Below are 25,604 nucleotides of genomic sequence, written 5' to 3'. Positions count from 1 at the left end.
ACAACTAGTGACACGGAGTATATGTCGATCTCGAGGCCAATATCGCACAATCAGAATACCCCAAGAGCTGCGCTCTAATTTCGCACTACACAGATTTGTAAACGCCTTTCATTTCTTTAGTAAGAAAACGAGAGAAAATACTTTACAAAAAACACGTCATCCGCACACGTAATATATTTTTTATATCATAACTGCTGAGGAACGAATATAATTCGACTAACTGAAATGTCTACATTCTGGAGCTCGGGAGAATCAATCGCTGCAATCTTTGGGGGGCGCTCGGCGAATGGCGGGGTTGATTATTATTCGTATTATTCAAGGGCGGATATGTATTCCATATTATTTTTAATCTTATCACAAAAATCGGAAAATAATTTTCCTTCCTCATAACGAAGTTAGTAACCGTGAGAAAGCGGCTTTCGCCTTTTGGTGACTATTCGGCGTATAAAAAAAAAAGAAGAAAAAAACAAGAAAAAAAAACGATCAGTTTAGGGTGGTGGGATGAAGGTTTCGGGCATTTGGTGCGTAACTTCCGGTAACACGTTTCTTGATTTTGCGGCTGACTGTTGTTCCATTCGCGACGCAACTTGATTAGAAACCTGTAAGAAAACAAAAATTAATTGTTTTGAAATTTCTGACAATAATTTCGTGAGCTTATTGCACCCTTTTACTCAAGAAACCAACGGCCTTTACTTCATGATGTCAAAAATTAGCCATCCACGTCCAAGATTTTATCTAAACTCAGAAAGTATATCGGTTTGAAAAAAAATAAAAAATAAATAAATAAGAAAACAGCCCGAAAAGCAATGCATTGTGAACGCTGAGTAAAACTCTCTTTCTTCGAACAATTAAACAAACCCATCGACTGAACTCGTTCAACCCGACCCTGCCAGTTTGTCTGTGCGCGCTGTCGAAATGTACATTCATAGATTTTTTTTTTTTTTTTTCCTGTTTAGATATCGCTTCAGAAATACATATCCACTTCGAATCGTCATGAACAACCTTGACCAATGATTAATCTGACTAATTCACTTTTAATAAATATAAAAATGTCAAATTGGACGTTTAGTGTTTATGCAGCGCAGTGTTGTACACGTTCCTCAAAAAGAGGAACGGAAGCTCGTTCCTTTTTTTTATTTTTGGAACGCGTTCCCGTTACAAGTTCCATCTGTGAGAAAGGAACTTGTTCCCGTTACAGTTAAAAAAATGAGACGTATCGTTACATATACGTTACATTTGTATTTAGCTAATTACTATATTTAGTTAGATCAAAGTTTAATTTTTTTTATCGATCTCAAAAAATGGCAACATACGAATTTGAATGCCGTGATGGAAGCACATAAAGAGAAAATAGTCAGAGTGCAGGCGAGCTGGTGTAAGTTGAACATGATTGTAAACCTGAGACTGGGGCAGAAAGATAACACAACAGAAGGTAGTAAAAGAGGAAGCAACGTCTCAAACTCAGCTGAAAAGTTTATTTCGAACACGCTTTATATACCCCATCTCCAATGCCGTCTCTACAAAAAAAAAAAAACAACACACACACACACACACACACATGACAAGAGGACAATGACACTTCGGTAAACCTTCTCTTATCTCCCTTGACCTTCGCTGTGGGACACTCACACAAAGGGACACTCACACAAAGGGACACTCACACAAAGATGGGGTATATAAGGCGTGTTCGAAATAAACTTTTCAGCTGAGCTTGAGACGTTGCCTCCTCTTTTACTACCTTCTGTTGTGTTCTCTTTCTGCCCCAGTCTCAGGTTTACAATCATGTTCACATAAAGAGGAAAGACAACAAGCGGAAGCAGGGCTCCATTCGTTGTTATATTCACTTTTAAAAATCTCAGCGTTTTGCCCTATTCATGTTTGTGGTGGGCTATGCAGACAAGCCAAATGTACTGTTAAAACAACCTTACACGTTTCAATCTAACGAAGTCCTGTGTTCGAACTGAACAACAGTTGCTTCTCGATGTTGCTGTCCGTAAGACAAGCAAGTGAAAAAGAGTGTAGGACGTTTGGAAGGTCAGTCTTGAAAACTACCAGTCTTTTTTTCGTGAAGGTCGGATTTGTTGTTCAATTTGAAGGTGAGAGAAGAGGGGAGGGAATGAAGGATAATTTTTGTGCATCTGGGCAATGTTTGGGATGCTATGGTGCATTTGTTTTCTGGTAATCTGTTCTTTTGGTATAACTAGATTTTTGTTTTGTAGAAGTTTAGTGATGGTTGTAGTCGGCCTTAGATTTCTGGGTGTATCATGATTCGTGGAAGCAAGGAAAGTAGCTGAGTTTGAGACATCCTTTTTCTGCCTTTTCCTTCGACTAAATGTTTTGATTTCTGTACTGCTGTCTTGGGCACTGAAAAGAGAATCAATGCCCACTAGCCCTCCTGCGCTCTACTGTTAGCAAGCGAGGACCCCACAAAATAAACCTTAAGTAATAAAACATTTAACGAGATCCTGCTGTCCGTAAATATAATATTTTTATACTTTTTTTTTATTGTCCTGTTAGAAGTAAAATAAAAATTACCCCACTGGACAAAGCAAAAGGAACGCCGTTCCTTTTTTCGTTCCAGTAAAAATGTAACGACTTCCCGTTCCAGTTCCACCGATACAAAATGGAACGGCGGCGTTCCTTCGTTTCTCCTAAAAGGAACGCGTTCCAGGAACGCCGTTCCGTACAACACTGATGCAGCGTAATCTCAGTCTGCCAGGATGGGGCGACGCTCGTGTACACTGTAGGTGAGCAATTTTGCCAGTGCAGTACCACTCGAAAATCAGTTGTGTACGCTGAGGCATGTAATTTACTCCAAACGGGTAGGTATGAAACCGTTTTCTGAAATATTGAAAAAAAAAAAAAAAAAAAAACCTTTCCTTAATTACAAGTTACAAAATCTGTAAAGTTGCAGATAAAAACTAATTTTCTTACGAACACGCATATTGACTTCTTTATATAAAAACATCACATTGGCCATTTTCATATCATACATAATCCTTGTCCTAGGCCAGGGGTGGCCAGGCTGACCCGGCTTAAGAGCCGGAAACGAAACCACGAAACTTCAAAGAGCCGGCTGGAATACAAAAGGCAGAAAGAGGGGAGGGAGGGGGGGGGGGGGGGGGGGGGGCAAGTTTTGTCTAGAACAATAAACGATAGTTGGTCTTTTTTCCATCTATCCGAGTCAAAAACAGTCCAACTGTACGTAACGTAGCAGCCGCTCAAGACTACCAAACCGCAACCTGTCTTTCGATTTAAAACACGTTCCATTTCTCTTTTTGGGAAAAGTGCTCATGGGACCGGGAGGGACGCGGCGGAGTGTGTGTGTGTGTGTGTGGGGGGGGGGGGGGGGGGGGGGGGGGGGGGCGGGGGGGGCAGGTTACCACTTTAATTTTAACTTTACACGCACTTTAAAACCCGAAGAGTCGCTGCTTGACCACCCCTGTTCTAGGCCGTTGGGAAGTTCAGTAAAATTAAAACAAACAAAAAATGGAAGGAGAAGCGAAAGTATGACTTAATTCTTTTTTTTTTCGTTTTTGTTTTGTAGAATCAGACGCATCATGACGGCTATTTGATTTTTTACATTAAAATGCTTTAAATATTATATTCCCGAAGAAAGCTTGAGTGTTTCATTTTTAAATTTTAATTGGTTTGGTTTTTTGTGTTTTTTTTTAAGATACTTTTCTCAAGCTAATTAGCCACATAGCGTCACATTCGACGTAAATACAGAACCGTAGCGCTCCAGATAGTTTTGTGATACCTTAAATGTGGGTTGCGTTCAGAAACCACACATGGTAGGTTATTGTTAAATCGTAAAAGTTGACGCGATGTCTATTCCAACTCAGCAAGTCCACTGGAAGTAAATACAAGCGCGGTGAATCATTGCAAAATATAGGAATGCAACAGGTTCAAAAATAACCTTCTGAATTGCAAACACCTAGCTGGCATAAATAGAGAACTAGGAAGTTCGGAAAATTCGCATAAACCCCCAAAAAGTTAATCAATTTGTAAAAAAAATTAAGAAAAACCACATTAAAATGTTTATTCAGCCAAGTTTAGCATGTTAATTTTTGTTTCACTAAGTTTTCTCTTTTTTTTTTTTTTAACGTTAGAAACACACACAGCAATGCACAAATATTAACGAAAAAAAAATAGTAAAGGTTACCGTATCTTCCGTTCCGTTCACTCCGTTTCCAATGAATCTGGTAGGCTTGAATGTCGAGAACACCCTGCTTCTCAGCGTTGTTCTCAGACTTCGAACCTTTGTAGCCGAAGTTTCGAATGAAGTCGTCTCGACAGATGAACTCGGAGACTGCTGAGCCAAACATGAGGAATGCCCGTTATACTTTCCTCCACTCCCAAAGACATCTGAGTTAGAGCGTAGCGCGTTGCATAATACCATGGACCTTAGATAAACTACAGGCCTAAACACTTCGACGCTTTCCGCCCTCGTAAATATTGTCAGCTTAAGCGGCGCTAATGAAAAAGTAAAAAAGAAAGAAAATATAATTAAAAATACCTTAAAGCTAAAAAGGCCACTAAAAAAAACATGCTTTTTTTATAGTTTGATTGGGACACGCGTGTCAAACAAAAAAAGATTTTACGCGAAAAACAAAAAAAGAGTGAAAGCTGTTTACAACTCCCTGTAACGCCGAATTAGAGCGCAGCTCTTGAGGAGGAGGAGGGAAGGGTACTGGGGGGGGGGGGGGGGGGTCACGTGACCTAGGGGGCCACATGACGATGACGATGCCGATGACGTCATCAGTAACGATGACGATGCGGAACCGATGACGTCATCAGTGACGTCACTGATGACGTCATCAGTGATGATGATGACGATGACGATGCTGATGCCGGTGACGTCATCAGTGATGATGACGATGTGGATGCCGGTGACGTCATCAGTGACGTCACTGATGACGTCATCGGGGGTCACGTGACCTCGAGGGGGGTCACGTGACTTGGGAAGACACGTGACTTTGGGTGTCACGTGACCTTGGGGGTCACGTGACCCTGGGTAGAGGTCACGTGACCTCTGGGGTCACGTGACCTTGGGGTGACCTTGTGGGTCACGTGACCTTGGGATGACCTTGGGGTCACGTGACCTTGGGGTGACCTTGGTTACGCCGACGGCGACGCCTCTCAAGCCGGGAACGGGCCCCTAAGAGCTGCACTCTAAAAAAACGGTGCGAGGTTTATCTTAAAATTTGCGCGCAAAGTCCGTGACGTCACGGAATGGTCATACATTTTCTCCACCTCAACGTGATGGCAAAGCCGCGCCAGCTCTCCTCCACGCGCCCGAAATGCCGAGAGAGAAAACAAGTGGAAAGGAAGTGACTGCCGACTAAACTAAATCGCGTCTTACGCCGTCAATATTGCTCTAAAAATTGGTTTCCAGAAAAAAAAATTCTTTTCAGTGGCCCTTTAAGTTTTTTATAACCTTTTTTTTTAAGTAGATCTAGCCCTCTTCACGCGTCGTTTTAATTATTCCGAAATTATATGACCACTAGGACCCAAGTGTCGATGGCGTTTCTAATCGTCCATCTTTTTGACGCGTCCGTACACGCATCCTCTGGACGCATCAGCGATTTTCCTCATGATGGCTTCTGCGAAGCCATGTCCATTTGTTACATTTTCCTGGCGATCTGCTTGTTGACTCCTTACGTCCGGTGCTTCAATTTTACCCTAAAAAGACCCTCCCATGACGAAAATGTTCCAGACCAGGCAGTCAAGGGCATTGGAAAGTCTTGCTTCGTATGTTTAGACAGCCTTGATATAGGTACGCCTCAACGGGTGACCGGTCGCTTAGTTGTAGAGGAAAAATTTGGCCAGTGCAGTACAACCGCTAACCTGGGATTTTTAATGTGCATCACGCAGTAGTGATCACACGAACGCGTGGCGGTACGAAACTCACCCAGATCGAAACGGGCGGGGGTGGTGGGGATCGAACCCAGGAGGTTCACAGCGCAAGCTTCCGCTCCATGCTCCGAGCTGAGACGCGTTAGCCCACTCGGGCACAGAGCCGTAGAAATACCTTCTAAAAGGAGGATTTAAACAAGGAACGCGTGTTGTCAAGTTCCTGCCTCCCACCAAACAGCAAAGAACCTTTTTGGGATAGTGGTGAAGGGAGTGCCGTAATCGAATTTGTAGTTTAAGTGCACCTTTCTGAGAGACTACACCGTAGCACTATTTGAATATTTAACGATACGCGGCCTTTTTGTTTGACCCGCAGATCCGAATGAGAATATGAGTCATCTAGAGGCGAAAAGGTGAAAAGGAGAAATAGCAAGCTCGCAACCTTTCGAATGTGCAACGAAATACGGCGAGACCCGGCGGTGCTACGTTCTTGGACTCTTTCGCGGCCCGCTTTCGGAGACTCAAAACCAGACGGGGGCAATGACCGTCAGCATGCCCAGTGTATACTTACGTTCGAGACTCTGGCCTCGGGTCCGGTCCTTCGACAAGAAGCGCAGTGACGCGTGACGCCGTTCAAGAGACGTTCGTCCACCGGTTCAGGCTGACGACCTGAAAGAGGCGGTGGACGGATCATCTGTACTTTCAGACTGATCGAGTTTTGGCCAATCTATAGGTTATTGGGACATATCTTGAACAGTACCGTGGAATGCAAGTGAGTGCAAACACGGCATAAGTTGTGCCTCTTCAAAAACAAGAACTCTGTAGTTATTGACAACTTCAGGAACGTAGGTCGTTTCTTGAGTTTTCAACGACACGTTTCATATTTAATCGAAATGACATCAAGGTTCGGCGGAGTTGAACGTAATCAAGGTGATACCAAAATGTTCTTAAATGATAAAAAGGAAAAAGCGATATACCTGTAAGAACACTGATGATGGAGCCTAAGACAAGAACGATGATAACTCCAAGGAGGCTGTACCAGAGATAAGAAAGCCTGTAGATGTACTCTATCTGGAAACTAAAGATCCACGAAATAGAAAAAATTAGGACACTGCGTAATTTGATATTAACGTGGTTTACAAAAAAACACCCCAAAGGGATTTTTTTTTCTAAAGAAAGCTAGAAAAGCGATAGTGTATAGTTCGCACAAGTAAAATACTCTAAGGGCACACGCTTAAGCAACACACGAATCAGGAAAGTCGGAAACAATCCATGGCCGCGCCTAACTCCCTTCCCCCCCCCCTTTTTTTTTTTTTTTTCTTCTTCAACGAGCGTATATATATTTAATTGCATTTAGCTTGAACAAAAAAAAAAAAAAAAGACTAAATTAGTTTTTTTTTTTTTTTTTAGAGTGGGTTTGCGTACATTAACGAAACAGTACATTATTTATATTGTAGTCAGCGTAATACAAGTATATCATTATGCAGACAAGTAGAGAGAGTACACCTTTAACTGACCATTTAAAAGATGGTGTTTTACTTTCTCTTCAAGATACTACGAAATATCTGTAACCATGATCAACAAACGGCATTCGCTGGCAGTTGTCTCAAACGCCATGAGTGCATATCACCTACTGTTTCGAGAGTGTATTATCAAAACATAATTCTCAAGATATTCCGCTCAATTTCTACTTCCAGAGACGATTGCAAGCGAATTGCTGTGTGTATGTTTATGCAGCCGGAAGTTAGTCTGCCTCAGTGGGCGTCTGGTTTTTCAGCTGTAGATGAGCAATTTAGCCAGTGCGGTACAACCGCTAGCCTGGGGTCTTTAACGTGCACCACGCTGTAGTGATACACGACCGCACGCAGGTACGATGCTCATTCAAATCGAGACGATTGGGTAGCAAACTATTTTCGTCGATTTGTTTACTTCTCAGCCGTGTCATAGGTACGTCTCATGGATAACTCAAAATGTCATATAAAGATTGTTGATTGATGGACAATATTTTAACGGCCGTACATTGCCTAATATCTTCGCAGCCCCCTATTTAAACTTTTTTTTTTCACTGCATTTTTTAAGGCAATGGAAAGCCGGGGGAGGGGGGAAGTCAACTTTATCGTTTGGGAGAAATAGGGTTCACCCAAAGTGTTAGGCTTGTCACGACAAAATTCGAGAACTACCGTCCTCCAATATGAGAAAGCTCTCTTGCGTAGCCTATTCCTATGATAACATCAAGATGACGTCCATTATTTTCAGGGGCCGAATGAGAGGTCAGGTTTGGTGAGGGGGGCGGAGGGAGGAAGGGGAAGAGACATTTGACCTGGATTCTGCAGAGAGATAGGCGTTGCCCAAGTCAATATTGTTCACCTAATAGTTGCCATTCCACCAAAACTGAACGTTTCTTCCTAGAAAAAAAAATGTTGGTGTATGACATTTCTTCGTTAAAAAAGTCGTACTCGGGAGGCTTAGAACCCCCCCCCCCCCCCCCCCCAACACCCTCTTTTTAAATCCGCCCCTGGTTCTTTTCAACGACCTGACCCACCAGTCACGTCAAATAGATTAGCTTACTTATGAGCATCAACGTCCGCGCTGGGCAAGGTGGCGTGTTCGGCTCCCGTGACGTTGAGGTAAAGGTCGGTGCATCCATCAACAAACACCGAAGGCCTTGGGTGCATTGGCCTCCGAATGTAGGCACCCACAGTGATCCAGGACAGGGTCGCCATGGCTGTTATCATGCCCACGATGGCTCCCTGTGCTTGCCAGGACGTCCGGAACACCAGAAATGCACGCCACACCGGATGCATGAAAGTTTCATACTTCCTCCAATTCAACGCGAACATACCAGGTTTGTGCAGGAATGCGTATTGATCAATGTGTCTATTTGTCCAGTTTGTTAGACGAGCAATAGGATCTGCTTCCGAAGAAGCTAGGAAAACCTCGAAAACTGTACTGTGCCTAGACATTGTCTAGAGACGATAACCTCTATCCCTATTTTCCGTATTGTCTCTGGACAATGTTCGGGACAAATTCATTGTCTAGTGACGACTTCCAGGCCACGAAGATCGATTCACCCTAAACAGTAGGCTGTATCAGACTTCACAGTGATGGAAAAGTTCTTGCTCCACAAAACACTCAAGATCGCTGTAAACGACTTGATGTATTCGACACTGCAGGCGACGGTACCGAAAGTAACATTCATTATTTCCCTATTTAAAAGTAGCATTGTGTGTTTATACTCACGAGCGCATTGGCAAAGGGTACAAATATTCCCAGGGTGAACACTCCTACGAGGGGTCCACCCACGATGCCGAGGACGGACAGTGCAGCCTGTGGTAAGCGATAGAGAATTTCTCAGCTTAGTTTTCCAGTTACCGTTTTTTTTCCTACGTACCAGCAACTGTAACAAGAGAGTTAATCATTTTCGCTCTGTTTGACCCCTTAAAAAGGTAGCATTTTTTTTTTTAAATAACTGAAATGTACACAAACGTGCGAAGCATTACTGTAATATCTGTTCGGTTCGTGTCTGAAAAGCATACAAAATAGCATTTCTTAGGAACAGGGGGAATAAAGGGGGACATAGTAGCCTTGCTCCAGGTTTACTATGTCTATCTTAAACCATCTCGGTTGTACTCTCGCTTTAGTTTGAAATTTTTTTACTATATTCTCCGACACTCAATCACTATAGATATCGTGCTATACTGACTCGAACACCAGGATTATGCAGTTCCCGAAGCTGACTTTGAAGTCAACTTCAAAGTCACCCCAACACACGGTGTGGCCCCAACACACGGTATACAAAGGGTAAACAAGTGTGTACAAGTTGCCCAACACCGACATCGATCACCTAAGTATGAAGAAAACTAGCAAATTCGCGTGCGCCTTTCGACAAAAAACAAAGAAAGTAAAAATAAAAAAAAAATCATTGATTATCGTTACTATGGAAAATGAACACCTCCATCCCCCCCCCCCCCCCCCCCCCCCCCCGCCTCCAAAAAAAAAAAAATCGTCCATAATGTGAGTTGTCCATAATAACTAATCCAGGTCAAAACAGAAATATTGTTTAGCAAGCTCAGGGAACGACTGCGTTTTCTATAGCAAAACATGCACGAGATGTAGGGCTTCTTTTTTTAAGGGGCGCAGGCCTTATCTCAAGACCGGCAACCAACAATGGGGTGTGCACTGTGATTCCGTTGATTCACTAATATGTTTTCTTATATTTTGGGACTTAGTTTTGAAAACTGGTGTTCATAATAACGAGACACAAACACATGCATTTCCCTAGTTCAGTCCCAAAGTAGTCGTCCAGTCCGGCTTCAGGGCGCTGCCATCTTGCCTGTCTGGGGTGCGCTTGGACCAGTCATAATCCGATTACGAAGCCTTGCTAAGGCGTCGTAATCGGATTATGGCCGCTCCCGAAAGCGCACCCCACTGAGGAAGATGGCGGCGCCCTGAGACCGGACTTGCAAACGTGTATAGTAACGCGGCAGGATTGTATGGCGACCTAACGGCCGAAAACGTTTCGTCCATATCGATATCTATAGTAATAGGGTACATAATATTTTGACAGCAACATGCAACGCAAAAACAAAAAAAAAAAAACAACATGTGATACCTATTTTTCTAGGTGGTTGACAAATCTCCCAATATATATATATATATATATTTTTATTTTTTATTTTGAACAATGCAATAGTTTTTTATACAAATTTGATTGAATTTTAGACCACTTCTCCATCCACCCAACGAGCTGGCCGTGTCTGAAAACGCGTTTATGACATCATCAAGCCGAGCTCTTTCGCGTCTTATCAACCTCCTTTCACGTTGATAACCGCTGCACTGGATACACGAGCTTCGAAGGATAATTATTACACCGGATTAAGTTAGAGTTCTGTCATAGTTGCCCAAAACACCATATGCAAACTAAGTAAATTAAAAATTAGTTTTCTTTTTCTTCTTTTTGTGAATAAAAGAACTCTCCCAAAAAAACTGTGAGACATTCTATAAATACTATTGCCACAGACAGATTAATTAGGAAACGCAGGGCTTGACCTATTACACGTTTTTGCTTTTCGCTTTGCGATTGGTTCTTATTGATTTCGCTTCGTGATTGGCTTCGTGACTGGATAAGATGGGGCCTTTCTAGTGATGCGCGACAGCGACATACTCACCTGAAGAACGTCTCCCATTTGCTGGGCCACATATACCATGACGACGACGATCACACCAAACACAACAGCTGCAGCAAAACCAAAAATGGATGTTAAAAGAAGTTTATACTCAAACGTAACGTCGACGGGCGCGGCGTAGCGCAGTGCGCACTGATACTGATTGGCCGCTGATATCGAGTTCCTGGTTGCCGGCCAATGAAAGGCGCGCGTTCTGCGCTACGCTGCGTTCACTGCACTCAACGTCGGAGTATAAACAGCCCTTTAAAGTAGCACACATCGCGGAAGTAAATTCCACCAAAGAATGAAAACATCCCAAAAAGAGCTCTCAGTTTGTCGTACCTATATATAGCGCAAAGTCTCTACACGAGGTGTAGTCCACACTGTGCGTGCGTTCTCGAGGCCTGACAAGAACATCATTCGGTATAGACCAGTGTCTGCTCTGTTCTATGGGCGCCGCCATGTCTGTTTATGCTAACGTCATGACAGAGCAGGGGGGCTGCGCTTTTTGCGAGACTCCGTTTTCTTTTTTTAGAAACTTTCGCACATATCGTAGTCCAAGAACGTCAGAAACTTATAGTCACGAAGCTCCAAGAACAACACCAATGACAAGAGTGCCGTTAAAAAAAAAAAATTGTTTTGTGCCTAGCCCTTCTCTTCACAAAAGCCTGCGTTTGAAATTATTCGTTTCCATTTTTATCGCTGGGGCTAGGATTACAGCCACTGGCGTGTAGATATATATAACCCGCTCTCTGCCATAGGAAGAAGCAGGCGATCGCCACACCTGCCTTTTAAACCCGCTATGCCAAATCTCAAAAAAAAAAAAAAAAATCTTTCATGATATGGATGATTACGGCGGCGAAGAAAATGATAATGACGATTATTTCAAAGATCGCCGTTATTTGAACACAATGTCCTGCAGAGCATCTCAAGAACGCCCTCACTGAGAATTTGCAGGGTGATGGCAGATGCTCGATCTCCGAGATCAGGCTTGATGTACGTCTTGATGATGTCCTGCAGCGTCGTCGTTGCCAGGGAGGCAAGACTGGCAGACACGCCACTTGAAAATAACCAACAAACAAATCGTGATTAATTCTGTCTATACTCTCAGTCAAATAATGATAGTGTGAACTCATTACCTAAGGCCACCACTAAAGATTCCGGACACAATCAGTCCTGGGACACCGGGATAGCTTCCAAAAATGTCCATCACGTGAAGTGGCACCAACTGTAAAAAGAAGAAATATATATATATTTCTTCTTTCTGTTTGTTTCTGTTTGGAAAAGCAGGCTCGACGAGAGAGCCTGCTTTTCCAAACTACGACATCATCCATTCAGGACTTCACTGCCTCCATGACAGAACGTTTTCAACGCTTGGAGTCTCGATTCCCTGAACTCGAGGAGCAGCGCACCGCAGGCCCCCCGGTACAGAACGCTACCCGACTTTCAACCCTGCGTCTTAAGCCATCGACATTTGACGGTACCGTTCCTTGGGCGCCTTACGTATCCCAGTTCAACCTCATTGCTGACGCTAACCAATGGTCTCCGGCTCAAAAGGCACAAGCCTTGGCCGCCCATCTAACCGGACCAGCTTTGACAGTACTACACTACCTACCACCCGACACCCGCCATTCCTACGAAGCCTTGGTCGCGGCACTGAACGAGCGCTACGGGGAAGGACCCCTCCGCTTTTTTCATCACGCCCAACTTCGCAACCGTCGTCAGTCTGCAACCGAGACAGTTTCTCAAGTCGCCGACGACATCGAGCGCCTCGCCCATCTTGCATTTCCTGGTTGCCCACAATATGTATATTGCTACTTAGAAGAAGAAAAAGAGGGCGCCTGAAAAATGGCTAGAGCGCGCGACAGCTCGAGCTGAGCCCGGCAGTTCGAAATAAAAGTCGACCGCCAGAGGCTGACTCCTGGACTACTCCTTCAACAACAACACCCTAACACTTTGGTGGATGTGCGTCCCCGCCCCTCACACTCATGAAGCTCAACACTTCTCCCAAGTCTGAAGCAGCTTGCCCTAACAACGTAATAGAGTATGTAAATAGTGTCAGTGACTCATACTGTGACCCTGACATCTTTTCTGAATGATCATCATAACTCCTTCAAGTTGCTTCGGAAAAACGTTAGCACTGATTTGCCACCAGAGCAGCAGGATACATATACAAGCTATTATGCTCCTTCGTTGATTTTTTTATTTTTTATTTTAGCTCTCGACTTCTGGCTCAGACATCTGCGGTTCAACACACTATCGATGCTGGAAAAGGAAACCCCATACGCAGCCGTGCGTATCGAGTCTCACGTTCAGAACGAGGAGTAATGCCGAGGCACGTGAGTGACATGCTACAACAAAATAGAATTGAAGAATCCGCAAGTCCATGGTCTTCTCCCGCAGTACTCGTGGAAAAAAAAGATGGTACATGGCATTTTTGTGTTGACTACAGACGACTCAACAAAATTACCAAACAGTATGTTTATACCTTTCCCCGAATTAATGATGCCCTTGATACACTACATGACGCCAACTATTTCTCGTCGATAAACATGCGTTCGAGCTACTGGGAAATCGGCGTTGACGAAAAAGATCGAGAAAAGCAGCGTTCGGTACGCCCGATGGACTTTACCAGTTTCGAGTCATGCCTTTTGGCTTATGCAATGCTCCTGCAACTTTCGAACGTATGATGGACTCGCAACTCCGCAGGTTGCGCTGGACAACCTGTCTGTGTTACCTGGATGGCGTTGTCAACTTTTCGTCCACTTTTCCCGAACACCTATCTCGATTTACAATTGTTTTAGAATGCTTCCGAAACGCCGGCCTTCAACTCAACTCTAAAAAGTGTCGTTTTGGTACAGAAGAAATCAAAATTAATTCTTGGACATGTCGTCAGCCGTCACGGATTATCACCAGACCCAGAGAAACTCCACGCTTTTACGGACTTTCCACGCCCCGCAACAGTTAATTGCATTATAATTAAGGCACTGCGTTCATTTCTTGGACTCTGTTCATATTTCCGACCATTTATTCGCGGATTTGCAGCCATTTCTGCTCCTTTAAACTCTCACCTTAAGACAAATAGACCGTTCGTATGGTCTCAAGATCATTAGTATGCATTCGCAACCGCCAAGACCACACTGACCACCAAGCTAGTCTTCGCCCATTTTTACCCTGGTCTTAATATCGAAATTCACACTGATGCTAGCGGTTATGGACTTGGTGCTGTACTGATGCAGAAGCAAGGCGCTCGAAAACAGGTTGTCGCATATGCAAGCCGAACTTTGTCTAACGCAAAGATGAATTGCATCATCACTGAAAAAGAATGCATGCCTTGCCGTAATGTGGGCAATCAGCAAGTATAGACCTTATATATTTTGGCGTCCGTTTAAAGTGGCTACTGACCGCCACGCTTTGTGTTGTATGGAACTTGAAAGATCCTTCCGGACGTCTGGAACGATGGGCACTAAAACTCCAAGAATACGACGTCTCCATATTCCATAAGTCTGGGAAACAACTCGACGCGCCTGACTGCTTATCTCAAAGTCCCATCTTACCATCCCCACACTCTAAAAAAAGGCCATGCGTCGGCTTTCCTGCATGACACTTGGAGAGCCAATCACCGCAACTTACGGAGGCAATTCAGCGAATGACGATGCCGAAACATATGTTTAGACCAAAAAACGCAGTCTGAGTTGTGACATTAAGCAATGCAAGCGTGACGTTTTTTATTACTTAATGTCACAACTCAGACTGCGTTTTTTAGTCTAAACATATGTTTCGGCATCGTCATTTGCTGAGATGCCTTTGTAAGTTGCGGTGATTGGCTGTCCGAGTGTTGTGCGGGAAAGCAGACGCACGGGCTTTTTTCAGAGTGAGAAACTCCCTCTTCTGCCGCTGCCGCAATTGCTTTGACCTCTACACTCTAAAAAAAGCCCGTGAGTCTGCTTTCCCGCACAACACTCGGAGAGCCAATCACCGCAACTTAGGGAGGCAGCTCAGCGAATGACAATGCCGAAACATATGTTTTGACCAAAAAAATGCAGTTTGAGTTGGGACATTAACCAATGCAAGCGTGACGTTTGGCATTGCTTAATGTCACAACTCAGACTGCGTTTTTTGGTCTAAACATATGTTTCGGCATTGTCATTCGCTGAGCTGCCCCCCTAAGTTGCGGTGATTGGCTCTGCAGGTGTTGTGCGTGAAAGTAGACGCACAAACATTTTTTAGAGTGTAGTTTGTATTTGGTCCTGGAACAAAAAAGAGACCCATACTTGCAACAGATTTTCAACTGTCTTAACAAAACCCACGTCACCCGCCAGGAACAACGGCTTGTTGACCCCAACAAAATGCAGAATAACGTACTGAATCGTCGCAACAATGACCCGCATGTTCCTACTCTGTTCTTTGTTGTTCCAAGACATCCCCGACCTGATATCTTAGGTTCTCTAAAAAAATGATCCCACAGTTGGACACTTGGCTTTATTAAAACTTATTGCGCATGTGCTTAATACCTTCTAGTGGCACGGCATGTACACTCTCAAAAAAGCCCGTGCGTCCACTTTCCCGCACAACACTCGGAGAACCAATCAACGCAACTTACGGAGGCAGCTCAGCGAATGACGATGCCGAAACATATGTTTAGACCAAAAAACGCAGTCTGAATTGTGACATTAAGCAATGCAAGCGTTACGTTTTGCATTGCTTAATGTCACAACTCAGACTGCGTTTTTTTGGTACATATGTTTCGGCATCGTCATCCGCTGAGCTGCCTCCGTAAGTTACGGTGAATGGCTCTCCGAGTGTTTTGCGGGAAAGTGGACGCACGGGCTTTTGTTAGAGTGAACCGCGACATCCCCAAGTACGCAGCAAGATGCGTCCAATGTCAGCGACGAAAAAGGCCAACGACCGCACCAGCTGGACTTCCTCTCGATCCACCCCACTGCCCATTTCAACGCATCGGTGTCGACCTGTTGGGGCCCCTTACTCTTAAACACAACGGTGACCGCTGGGTCATTGTTGCCAGGGCCATTTGTTATGTTATGCAGAGACCAACTGCCTTACCGTCCGGAAATTCATACGAAGTCACCACGTTTCCCTTGCACAACATCATTTTGCGACACGGCCCCCTCGTCAGATACTCAGCGATTGAGAAAGGGTATTTCTTACCCAGGTGATACAGAAACTATTACATCTTTGTGGAACCATTCATAGATTGACAACAGCATATCATCCACAAACAAATGGCTTGGTGGAACGTTTTATTCGCACCATTGTCAATATAATTACCATGTACGTCCAGTCTGACCAACGCCAATCGAATGCTGTCCTTCCGTTCCTTACTTAAGCATACAACACTGTCGTTCAAGACACTCACGGCCGTTCTCCATTTTATCTTCTCCATAATCGCCCTCTTACCACATTCTTGGGCACGCTCCTACATTACCGTCAAAATGACAAACTTCCCGACACTGTAGCACATCTCGTGTGTCGTGCTGAAGAAGCGCGCCAGCCTTTCCGGCTACGCACACGAACATCCCAGCAACGCCAATGCCGACGGTATAACAAGACCCACCGCCTAAATAGCCGACCTTGTTTTACTCTGGGCGCCTCACCGTCACCAGGGCCTGGCTACCGTGCATCAACAGCACGGCGCTACTGGCCGACGCTGAGCAACCTCCGATATAGTCCACGTCGCCCGCATGAAGCCCTACACTTCCCGACCCACCGCATAAACCACCGCCACCCTCGTTAATTAAAAAAACTAGGCTTGTTGCAGTTGGGATGACCGCGAAAAAAAAGAAAGGGGGGGGGGGGGGGAGGTAATGTTACTTAGAGGAAGAGAAAGAGGGCGCCTGAAAAATGGCTAGGGCGCGCGACAGTGAGCCCGGCAATTCCAAATAAAAGCCGACCGCCAGAGGATGACTCCTGGGCTATGCTTCTTCAACAATAGCACCATAACAATATATATATGAATATAGCAATATAGCTATATTCATAACAATATATATATTATATATGATTATACAATATAGCATGAACTAGCTCAGTTAACTGAGCTAGTTCATGAACTTTCAAATACAATCAATGACAGGAGCCAGACTTAATTTTTCTTGACTTTTCGAAAGCGCTTGACCGAGTATCGCACCATAAACTTCTCTTCAAACGTTCCACTATTGTTAAAAATGATCAGTTTGTGAACTGGATACCGTCCTACCTATTTAATAGGACGCAGTATGTATCAATTCAAGATGAAACGTTTACTCCCCTTCGATTTCCCCGCGTGCAGAATCCCTGTCGCAAAATTAGCCCCACTTTCGAAAGCCCCGCGTTCAATTACCCCGTCCGTCCCGTATTCCCCGCGTGCCAAAAGCCCCGCGTGCCAAAAGCCCCGCGTGCCAAAAGCCCCGCGTGCCAAAAGTCCCGCGTGCCAAAAGCCCCGTGTGCCAAAAGCCTCGTGCTCACTGCCCCGTACCCCCCTCTTCGCGCTGCAACCAGCATTGTTCCATGTCTTAACTTAATCTGTTAAACGCCTACTAAGGGTCTTTCTTACCAAAGAGGTTAGAACGACGAACAAGTGGCCAAAATCATATATTTGCATCACCTGCAATGAACTCAGCTGTCATAGAGAGGTACTCAAACGCAGAGTTATGAACTCTATCTACCTAGACAAATGCAAATATATATATATTTTTTAGAACGACGTAAGAAGAATGGAACATGATGTTAGGTGCTGCGATAAATATGGCGCCATGAGACGCGGTTTAACAGTTTTGACAGAACCCACTTCGTCGGAACTGTGAATCCGCGCGTTCTTCAGAGTCGTCGAAGGATTTGGTTTAATGCTTATTGATAATAGCTGTAACTTCAAATAATTTTCCAGTGAATGATATTGTCTGCGTATTTTCACTTCTAACGTCGCAAGACGTGAATGTGTTTAGAACGGAATGTGAATAGAACGGAAGTTTTATCCAGTTATTCCTTACTTGTGTCTGAGCATGCGGCATGATTACATTGCACAAGCTCGCGTGCACATTGTATCTTAGTTAAAAGCAGAATAGCTCCGCCGCCAAGTTGGGGAACAGCCAACTGACACGGGGAATTCGCGTCATGGGCTCCTGAAACTGGGGCTTTTGAAAGCGGGGCAAAGAGGACGGGGTGTTTGACGCGGGGTATTTGACTCGGGGCTTTTAACATCGGGTGCTTTCGTGCAACTACCCCTCCCCTTTCAGTAACGCCAGGGCGGTGCCGCAGGGCTCGGTCCTCGGGCCTCTTTTGTTCTTGGTTTTTTATCAATGACATTGTTAAAGACATTCAAGTACCCGTTAAATTTTTTTTCCAGATGATTGCGTTATTCATTTTGTAGTAAAAACTGCCCAGGATCACAAAATACTTAACAGTGCTTCGGTAAAGATCAAAGAATGAACAGACAACTTGCAAATGCAAATAAACTACGATAAAACTGTAGCAATTATAATAATATGAAAATATAATCCTTTAACTTATGGTTATTCAATAAATAAGAACCGCATTAAATTTCTTGACCACAACAAATACCTTGGAGTAACCATATGTAGCAAACTTTTTTGAAACCAGCACACAGATGATATTATTAATAAAGCTATAGAGGAAAACTTTTTACACTTACTTGAAATTCGCTGAGAATATGCAAACACAGTTTGGTATCCTCACACAGCAAGTGGAATGAACAAAATTGAATGAGTGCAAAAACTTGCTCGGAGATTTTGTATAGTGTTTCGGCGTCGTGTTTACTGGAACAAGCTAACATCCAGTCACTGAAGACTAGAGCGAGAATAAACAGATTGCGTAATTTATACTCTTCTATAAAAGGGTATTTAATGTTAATAGTACAAAATACATGGAATTTTCAAAAAGACGATCGGCTAGACTAAATCATACAACGGCTATTAAACAATACAATGTTAGGCACGATGTGTTTAGATATTCTTTTTTTCCTCTGGCAGTCGACGAATGGAACTCTTTACCAAACGAAGTTGTAACCCTTCAATCATTGGACGTTTTTGTTGAGGCAATTACTCCTGCCACGAGTAATTCTTGAGTACAATATGTCCCTTTTTTTTGTAACCACCCCTGTTATGGCTCACAATTGTGAACCGCAGTATTTCTTTAAATAAATAATATATATATATATATATATATATATATATATATATATATATATATATATATATATATATATATATATATATATATATATATATATATTAAAAAACTAGGATGCTAAGATGTTTTGGCTTTTTTGGTCGGTTTAGTTTAGAATACTACGAAGTTAAAACCTCGGCACTAATAAATGATCGCATAATTCGCAGTATACAATCACGGCATCGAATAAAGCTCCAAGTTCTACTTCGGTAAATTGTGGAGGGGATTTCGGAATAATTTTAAAGGAAGCTGTTAATAAATGTACATAAAATAGCGTAGGAAGTATCTTCTTTGAGATATTAAGCCTTCTTATGTTTCAATTTTAATTTTTAAAACCAAACGGAATCTTCTTTTTTTTTAATTTAGAATGGACGTTTTGCAAGGACACCAAGACAAACGTTACCTCCGCTGACTTTGCCTAAACTCTTACTCCGGGTACATTACAAGTCACCTTACAAACGTCAAACACGGTAACCAAACACCGAATAAAGCGAAAAAAATTTAAATAAGCACGAAAATAATAATAATGACATCTCAATGTATCGGCCAAATAACAACCAAAAATGACGCGCTCTAATCTCTCTCTCAGCCGTGCCCCGTTAAATCCGGTCTGTCAAGCTACAAGTTACACAAGTGACAAAAGGGCACGCAGATGGGCATTGCGGCATTACTCTTTGCAAGTTAAATTATCAAGCGAGCGTGCTGTTAACAATAACATAGAAAGAACAAAAACGTAGAGGCGAAGGGCGTGTCCGTCCTTCTTTACTCACGCATTCATTCATCCTTTGTACGCGTACCTTGTCTATAGACCAACACACTGCTTACAAACAAGCCCGCGTTTGCCCACACCAGATGTCGGCATTGCACTTGCGCAGAAACCAGAATTGCGTCAGGCCAAGCATCTGCGCATGCGCAGTGCCGACAGCAGCGCCACCGCACTTGCGTGACGTCAGAGAGTTGAGTTGGTCTATAGGCGAGGATGTCCTGACGTCCACTCTAGGCTTTTTTTTTCTATTAATAGTTGAGATTACACGCGGCAGAAAGACCCTAAACAATACTGCTGTCAGTGACACCTTGCGAAACGCAGGGCAAGGCGAGTACCGGAGATCGTATTTTCGATTTAGTAAACCACGTTCTGTGTTTCTTAACTCGTTAACGACTATAGTCCTACCGCTTCGCCGAGACAGCCGAGACTGAAAACGAGAGAAAGTTAAGCTAAACTGTCTGTCTCTCGCTCTCTTTCTTTCCTTCTCCCGCGCACGGATTCTCAGCATTTACTTTAGCGTCGGTTTTCGTTATAGCCGTACATTTTTACATAATCTATTTGTCATTCGTCCGTAAATTATAGATTTTTTTTCGCGCATATCGATTTACCTGGGAGTAACGAAAATAAAATAGATTTTTAAAATGTTTGTAGTTGTATTCACAGTCGTTGTTAACGTGTCATAAAAACGTAAAGGTTTAGAAAAAGAAAGAAAAACAGAAAAGCGAACGTGTGCGATCAGAACTGCACGCACTTGGTCAGCGGCAGTCACTTGTTTCGTAGAGACAGGATCGCAGTCGCTGTACGCGGCGAAGATCACGAGGCCCACGTAGCACAGGAGACTTTGGAGGGCCACTACTCCAACGAGGTTGACCCACAAGGCTCTTTGAACAAAATAAAAATGAAAGGCACAACTGAAACAGTTCCGTGCAACGCATGGCTTTTAGTACTAAACTCAACTGAAGCTCATTGATATTTTTTGTTAGGGTTTTTCGCGAGTCGTCGAACAAATACCGCCTGTTTCACAGTGCGAAGCTCGCACGTCTTTGCCTTCAATGGCACCGCGTACAACTTTTCAGGTGTAGTCTATCCGGCTCTGTGCCGCTAGGCTTGAATGGGGGTAAAGAACGTAGGCAACGTTGTCGGACTAAGAACGACAGAAAAACAAACAAAACATTAACCGATTTGACCTGTGAAGCAAGTGGTATATAAATAATTAAGTTTTGTGTAAATATTGTTAGGTCCACTAATCACCTGATTTACGACGATACCAATTCAGATGGCCTGTGAATAAAGGTGCTTCTTCAAACATTTTTACATTCATGTTGCATCTTCACCAGAGTAATATTTGCGGTCTTTTATCATGACTGTTGGATGACTATATCCTTCGAGCACTTCTTTAACTGCCGCCAGTGTACAATATAGTTATCGAACTTAATTAATGCCCTATAGTATTGTTTGTCCCTCTAGCGCTTTTGTAGTTTGTACATTAAATGTTTTGTTGTTTGCATGTCTTTTTTGCGCAATTTATATATTTTATACCACAGCCGCGTCGGCTCCACGCCGGTGCAGGGTTGGATTCGTGGTATGGTGGGAATCGTTACTTTAATTAATACATTTATTATTTACTAATTTTTTATAAAGTGGAGCGTATATAGTGTAACTGAAATATCAAGTCGAGCCTTCATCAAAAAACGCTAGGTGTACAAATTTCTTATAAGAAAGTACGCTAACAAGAGTGCACGTACGTTGCAAAAACATCAAACTGACTGGCAGCAGCCTTTTGCATACCATCAAAACAAATTGCTATGAAACATTCTACAATCACGCGAGCGACCGCTAGAAATAATAAAATAATGTACCTCTCCCTTTCGTCAAATTAAAGGTCGCCATACGAATCTTCCGATATTTAAGGCGAAGAAGAAATAAAACAACAGAGTGGGATCCACTTGCCTTCGCACTGCTTGTATACTGGGCATGCTGAGGTAACGTTGTACCCAGCTCTGATTGACGGCGTAGAGTGTGAGCCATAGAAAGGTGCCTCCAATGACCATTGCCCACACGGAATGACGGACAGTCGGGTCAGGCCGAAAGCTTTCAGCAGAACCGGGGGCCAAAACAAAGGCAGGTTTTACACTCCTTGTCATGGTCATTCCTGATTTACAGTATCTTACCAGCGCACATTAAGATAGCTAGAATCCTCGGGGGGCGGGCGTAGGTGTCTGAGTGAGTTAGACCATTACAGCTTAGACACGCAGAGCGAAAGTCGCGTTGCAGTACTCGGGGATCCTGGGTTCGATCCCCGCACCTACCCGTTTCCACCAGGCGCCTTAATCTGGACACCCGGTGTCCATCTTATTGTTCTCTTAAATTTGACGAACTTATCTCCTGAACTCTCTCCCTATCTCATTTAAGACCATCCGAAAGAAATCACTGCCAAAACTAGAACGCGCAAATTCGTGAGATTTTTTTTCTTTTTTTTTAAGGCTTTGAGCAAGATTGTCCTGGTGTTACTTCACTAGCTAATACGACAGAGAGGAGAGCGATTCGGATTAATAAAATTAGTCTTGAAACTCAGAAGCGGTGACAAGTATCACGTGTCTCCGAGTAACTCACTCCAGCAGCTGCAGTCTTCCTGTGTTCAAATTCTTTTGGAAGACGACGCCGGGCCCGCCGACGTCCAGAGTTCCCTTCACAGCGAGCAGAACAATGGAGGCGTACTTGATGAAACTCATGAAAACGTCCGCCATTACTATCGCCTTGATGCCGCCCTGAAATGAGTTCCAATGAATTTGTATTGGACACCCGATACCACCCTAGTTAAAGTATACCTGCCTGGAGTCAGCTAGGGCACTCGGCAGTTATCGAAAAATATATGTGGTCAACTTAAAGTGAATCCGACAATTTTAAGGCGGAAAATTATCAACTGGCGGTCATCCTACTTTGATTTTCTAATGTCTGGTCTTGGGAGCCAGGCGCGGATAAAACGGTATCATAAACCAGCTACCACCTTACATGAGACAAAGATACGTATATATCTTTGTATGAAAGAAATGTATGCCTTTTGTGCCCGAAAAATATATATATATATTTGGCAGATGGAGATACAACATATTATGGCCAGATATGGTCATATACTATATATGTACAGTCTGAACTTGGTAGCTTCAAGACATTCCTGCAAAATATTTGTTGTTGCGGTGCTCGTTGCTAATTTTCTCAACTCGTATAATCGAACAGATTACACTATCAGCTCTTTAGCTGAAATATTTTCATCGCTTTCAAAGTCTGGACCGCAACAATTAAATTACCGAACTGTATTTTTTTTTTATGAACCTTGTTTTGTTTTTTTCTTTTTCTTTTTTCCCCTCGGAGATACAAATAGGTCCTCTATGTTGTTGATGTACAAATTTGAAGACCCATTATATAGGGTATATTGTTATTAATACGTAATGAACTTTGAGCTCCCCGGTATTTGAACAAAAAAGTGGAATAACAAAATTCTTACAATGCTGGTGTAGAACGTACAAACGGCGCCAATAGAAAGCACGGACAGCCACAGGTTTACCCCGGTCACTGCGACAAAAATATAGTCATCACCTTTTTTTTTCTTTTTTTTTTTTTGCCGACCAATAACTATGAATTACCTTGTTGCAGAGCCAGAGCGGGTCCGTAGAGTACGATTGCCATATACACAACCTGGGAATACATCGAGGGCGGTGGAAGACCACCGCCCGATATTAGAATTATTGTATCAACCTCCTCAAACACCCTTCATCCTTTTTCAGATGAAGCTACAAAAAATCCATTTTACCATGTCCAGAGTGCAGCGTAGGAGCTACAAGAATTACATTTTATCAGTTCCAAAGTGCAGAATAAAGAAGCTGCAGCAACTCTATTTGTTCCTGTCTTCACCTAACCTCTATTCAGGAGATGACATACTGCGTGTAGAAACGTATGTAAAATTGCCAAGACACGTGTTTGATTCAGCTTACCATCTGCAACGTTGAACAAACTGAACAGATTGTTCGAAGTGTTCGACTGAATCGTAGCTCGAGGTACTGGAAGCAAGAGAAAAAGAAAGAGATTCTTCGCAGAAGACTTTTAAGACTCGCAGTGTTCACCTACAGACACTGACAGTTTGAAAATGAGAACTTTCAGTTGACAGAAAGAAGTAAAAAAAGGCATCATCCTATCAATATTTATGAGTATTGTGCTTAATTAAAACTAGCTATGATATTATATTATTTATTATCGGGGAACAGCCAGTGAGACTGGCGCATTAACCAACATGAACGCCGAAAAATGAATGGCGAAGCAATAAAGCATGAACATTGTAAGCTACGCCCCGTTGTCATCCCACACGATATTCTAATCATTGAATGTAGAACTTTGGTTTATATGCAGTCACTCTGTGTATATAGGTGTATGTTAAGATGCCGCTAAGAACGCGCCTTTGTATGCACTGGCAGTTTACGACTGAAGGGGTGTGGTTATTTTGAGCAGAGTTCCTAGGTTTGCTCTTGGTTCCTGATTGTTCTTAATGGCTGTTACTATAATAGTGGTGAGACAATCGCCCCCTCTCAAGCATCTGAGGAACCAGTTTGTATTTTGACACGCACAAAACTGGGATCGTCGCGTTCAATCAGATTAACAATCAAATTAAACCCAGAAACGTTGTTCAGCAATCTGCATCTGACAATTTGTGCATAAGCAATGTCCGCTTAAGTCTGGGATAACGAAGGTTACTTGAACCATGATTCTTGTGACAAATTAGCTAGTCTTGCCCTATGCCGAAGTTTTTTTTTTTTCTCATGATAGCTAATTTTAATTAAACACACTGCTCATAAATATTTATAGGATGATGCCCTTTCTTACTTCCCTTTGTAAACTGCAATTCTTTTATGACTTTTTTTTTAAGTGTTTGCGGTCAAACAGTTTCAAAATTGTTTGCACGCAAATGTATGTGTCCTTAAATAAATACTTTTTTGCAGTTAAACAACTTATAAACCTTTCCTTAGACACTAAGCTATGCCATGCATGTTAATACTATTTTTGTTAACTACCAAGTCGATATTTACCATACCAGACATACCTGAAACGCGCTGGTAACGTCAAGATTGTAGAACATCGGCATGTAAACATGGTTCGTCAGAAGCACAGTAACCAGAAGTCCCAACTGGATGACGATGAACTGAATACCGAAGAAGTACATCTCGGCCGGAATGCCCAGCATGGCGACAGGAGAAAGAGAGGTGCTGATCAGGGACATCGCCACTGGAACCACACCCATGGACTTGGGTGCCTGAGGCTTCCTCGAAGACGTAAACGCATAGTATATCCCAATGCCAGACGATGCGAGGAGCATCGAAAAGAAGACGCTGTAGTCCCATACTCCAAACTGTTCTTCGACAGGCATCGTGCCCTCTATAAAGCAGCCAGAACCTTGTCAACTGAGATTATGGATGCTTTTGAGACTAAAGTAGAATAGAACAATCGCTTCGACGTTGAAGACGACAAGAACGTTGCCTGTTCTCTAGGATAACGGACTCAACTGGACTATTTCCAATTTTGACCTCACGGCATGTTCTGTGGCCCTAACTAGGGCGGCCCGACACAATGTTCTCCTCGACGTC

General features: G+C 43.2%; 1 protein-coding gene across 1 annotated transcript; it reads right to left on the bottom strand.

Moving 5' to 3' along the window:
• Nucleotides 1-488: 488 nt before the first annotated feature.
• On the bottom strand, nt 489-25,387 carry LOC115316220 (sodium-coupled monocarboxylate transporter 1). Its single transcript, XM_042294254.1, has 15 exons — nt 25,064-25,387; nt 23,964-24,029; nt 23,616-23,667; nt 23,477-23,544; nt 22,585-22,739; nt 21,922-22,062; nt 20,723-20,852; nt 12,161-12,249; nt 11,966-12,081; nt 11,025-11,092; nt 9,097-9,183; nt 8,425-8,606; nt 6,834-6,934; nt 6,428-6,525; nt 489-599 (listed from the first exon to the last, which is right to left on the bottom strand). The coding sequence occupies exons 1-15, from the start codon at nt 25,385-25,387 to the stop codon at nt 489-491; spliced, it is 1,788 nt and encodes a 595-aa protein (XP_042150188.1).
• Nucleotides 25,388-25,604: the final 217 nt, after the last annotated feature.

Source organism: Ixodes scapularis, unplaced genomic scaffold (assembly GCF_016920785.2).
Source record: "Ixodes scapularis isolate PalLabHiFi unplaced genomic scaffold, ASM1692078v2 PGA_scaffold5__190_contigs__length_132052651, whole genome shotgun sequence".
Classification (NCBI taxonomy): domain Eukaryota; kingdom Metazoa; phylum Arthropoda; class Arachnida; order Ixodida; family Ixodidae; genus Ixodes; species Ixodes scapularis.
The sequence above is the reverse complement of the archived record's forward strand: the minus strand, read 5'-3'. Positions and strand labels throughout refer to the sequence as shown.